The 3353-nt window shown below is 33.9% G+C and overlaps 1 protein-coding gene across 2 annotated transcripts in view; it reads right to left on the bottom strand.

The window, feature by feature from the left end:
- LOC106467791 (dachshund homolog 1-like) overlaps window positions 1-3353 on the bottom strand; it is a 67212-nt gene that overhangs the window by 18093 nt on the left and 45766 nt on the right. For both annotated transcript variants that reach the window (XM_022396726.1, XM_022396728.1), the window contains exon 3: window positions 795-1071. In XM_022396726.1, the coding sequence (XP_022252434.1) occupies window positions 795-1071 (277 nt within the window). The remainder of the gene's footprint in view (window positions 1-794; window positions 1072-3353) is intronic.

Genomic DNA, 3353 nt, shown 5'->3' with positions numbered 1-3353 from the left:
GACATTCGCAATCCTGATCTTCAACTCATTTCTCGCAATCAAACGGATCAACATGACATTCGCAATCCTGATCTTCAACTCATTTCTCGCAATCAAACGGATCAACATGACATTCGCAATCTTGATCTTCAACTCATTTCTCGCAATCAAACGGATCAACATGACATTCGCAATCCTGATCTTCAACTCGTTTCTCGCAATCAAGAGAAGATTCTATAATTAAATGAATAATCGTTTGTAACCTCTAATTTCCCGGATGTGAACTTATAGGTCATTAAGGCACATTATCCTACGATAAGTTACAAGACATAAGAATCCGCTCCTCAACACCCTACAGTACTTGTTGTCCCAACTATACTATAAAAATAACTCATCCACACACCACTTTTTACGATTTCTAATTCATCTCGTTAAATTCATTTAATTCAAACTGCTGCTTATGAGTGGGCAGCATTGTTAAGGTAATGTTCATTTGGTTTTTTCATCACTTTTGGTAGATTGACGTTCGAAAAAAATGTGCTTACTTCTTTCTTATCATGTTAAATAAAGCTGACTCAAACTTAGTCATAGCTCATTTGATTTAAATGATAATCTTAAGTTTGGGTTCCCTACAAAGGTGATTTTTTTTTTACATCACTGTTATGCAAAGTAGGGGAACCAATTTTACAAGCTGTTACTGGCCTGTTATATGTTAATATCTATAAACTCTATTCTATACGCATCTTTCTTATTGTACTACTCGTTTGTTAATAATAATAAAAACCAAAACAAGAGCAAATAAGTAACACACAAACCTGTTAGTGACACAACTGTCAGATATTTGTCCGGATCTTTCTCCGATGCCAGCGCCATCACTTCGATCAGTTGGGGCGTGACTAGGAGCAGTCAAACTTAAGCAACTACTGGCTGGAATCATACTGTGGTGGGACACCTGGTGGTTTAATGCCATAAACGGCAGAGGATTAATGTGAGATGGCGTTCCAGTGGCCGCTGCCGCTGCTGCTGCCGCCGCTTGTGCCATCATCTGGTTATAACCGTTTTGTAAAAATGAAACTTTGTCTAAAGGGTCCCCTGTGAAGTTTAAAAAAAAAGAATCAGTAAAATATTAATGGTCATTGTAATGGTTATTAAACTTGTGTTTGAACTTTTGACGTATACACTTATTACAATAATATAAAAATGAGCTTAAGTAACATTCGGGCGAGAAAAATCTGCAAAAGATCCAGCCAATTTTGAGAGGACAAACGTGCTTTTTTTAATCTCTTTTTTTTTTTTTCAGACGATAATTTAAAATTTACGCACTCCTTCATTTATATTAACGTTTCCATAGCATACAATTAAAATCCAAAGGCGGAAATGTAAATTTAACGTTTCAAGTGCTTTACGCGTTTTCCAAGATACCTCTTTATAATCTTCATGTTTTTTTTTACTAACATTCTTGACGAGTGATACGATTCATTATTACTTCTGAGGTAAAAACGTTTTTACATCGAAAACTAATTAACGGGATTGATATAAATTACAGATATAACAACAACAACAACAACAACGATGAATATTCACATTTCCAAATGAACGAGAAGGTAAATTAGTCTACCTTAAAACCATCCTGTAGTATAACGAACAAAATACTAAGGGTAACTTTAGAATTTCTGTGTAACCCACTGTTACAGAGAGACAGGACTAAAGGAAATACACTGCTTCATTACCGTTGGTTAGACGTTCATCACAGTCCGTTAGATAGGTTCTACACTTCAATCGGTCAGGTTCATTACAATTCTTGTTAGTGAAAGTTTCATATATATTTTGAAACATTGTACTAAATTGGCTTTTATTAGACTACAAAATAGAACATGCCAAAAACATTTTGTAAATGGTTAAGAAAACTAAGCGTAACTTGAATGATTTTGTTAACGCTGTTTTATATTCGATACCAAGTTTCATAGTTCTATAAAGGCGATAGATCTCAGGATAAAATGCTACTTAGTTTTAAGAAACTCATGATTCGTGATTGTACGATACCAAGTTTCACAGTTCTATGAAAGCGATAGATCTCAGGATAAAATGCTACTTAGTTTTAAGAAACTCATGATTCGTGATTGTACGATACCAAGTTTCATAGTTCTACGAAACCGATAGATCTCAGGATAAAATGCTACTTAATTTTAAGAAAGTGGTTAGTGATGTCAGGATACAAATTTCCGTTGTTTAGAAAGTCATCAGTTATGATTCTAGGGTAGCAGGTTTCGTAGTTTCAAGAAAGTAATAAGAGATGCCAGGATACATGGTTACAAAGTTTTAAGAAAATGGTTAATTACGTCAGGATACAAGGTTACGTAGTTTTAAAAAAAGCGATAAGAGATGCTATGTAGCTTTAAGAAAGTCATCATTTATGATTGTAGGATACCAAGTTCCGTACTTTCAAGAAAGCAATAAGAGAAGCTAGGATACAAGGCTATGTAGCTTTAAGAAAGTCATCATTTATGATTGTAGGATACCAAGTTCCGTACTTTCAAGAAAGCAATAAGAGATGCTAGGATACAAGGCTATGTAGCTTTAAGAAAGTCATCATTTATGATTGTAGGTTACCAAGTTTCGTGCTTTCAAGAAAGCAATAAGAGATGCTAGGATACAAGGCTATGTAGCTTTAAGAAAGTCATCATTTATGATTGTAGGATACCAAGTTCCGTACTTTCAAGAAAGCAATAAGAGAAGCTAGGATACAAGGCTATGTAGCTTTAAGAAAATCATCATTTATGATTGTAGGATACCAAGTTTCGTACTTTCAAGAAAGCAATAAGAGATGCTAGGATGCAAGGCTATGCAGCTTTAAGAGAGACGTGATATGTGGAAATAGGAAACCAAGTTTCATAGTTTTAAGAAATCGATTAGTAATGTAAAGATACAAGGTTTAAGAAAAACATGATTTGTGATGGTATAATATCAAGTTACATAGTTTTAAGAAATCGATTAGTAATGTCAAGATACAAGGTTTAAGAAAAACATGATTTGTGATGGTATAATATCAAGTTACATAGTTTTAAGAAATCGATTAGTAATGTCAAGATACAAGGTTTAAGAAAAACATGATTTGTGATGGTATAATATCAAGTTACATAATTGTAAGAAAGCGATAACAGACCTCAGGATAAAGGGTTACGTAGTTTTAAGAAAGACTTAACTTGCAGTGGTAGAAAACTAAGTTCTGTAGTTTAAAGAAAGCGATTCAGGAAATATGATTATGTAGTTTTCGGAAAGTTGTGATTTGTGACAGTGAGATACCAAGTTGCCTTGTTTTAAAAAAGCGATCAGTGGTGTTAAAATACAAGCCTTGTTTGTTTTTTGAATTTCGC

Source organism: Limulus polyphemus, unplaced genomic scaffold (assembly GCF_000517525.1).
Source record: "Limulus polyphemus unplaced genomic scaffold, Limulus_polyphemus-2.1.2 Scaffold83, whole genome shotgun sequence".
In the NCBI taxonomy this organism is placed as follows: domain Eukaryota; kingdom Metazoa; phylum Arthropoda; class Merostomata; order Xiphosura; family Limulidae; genus Limulus; species Limulus polyphemus.
The sequence above is the reverse complement of the archived record's forward strand: the minus strand, read 5'-3'. Positions and strand labels throughout refer to the sequence as shown.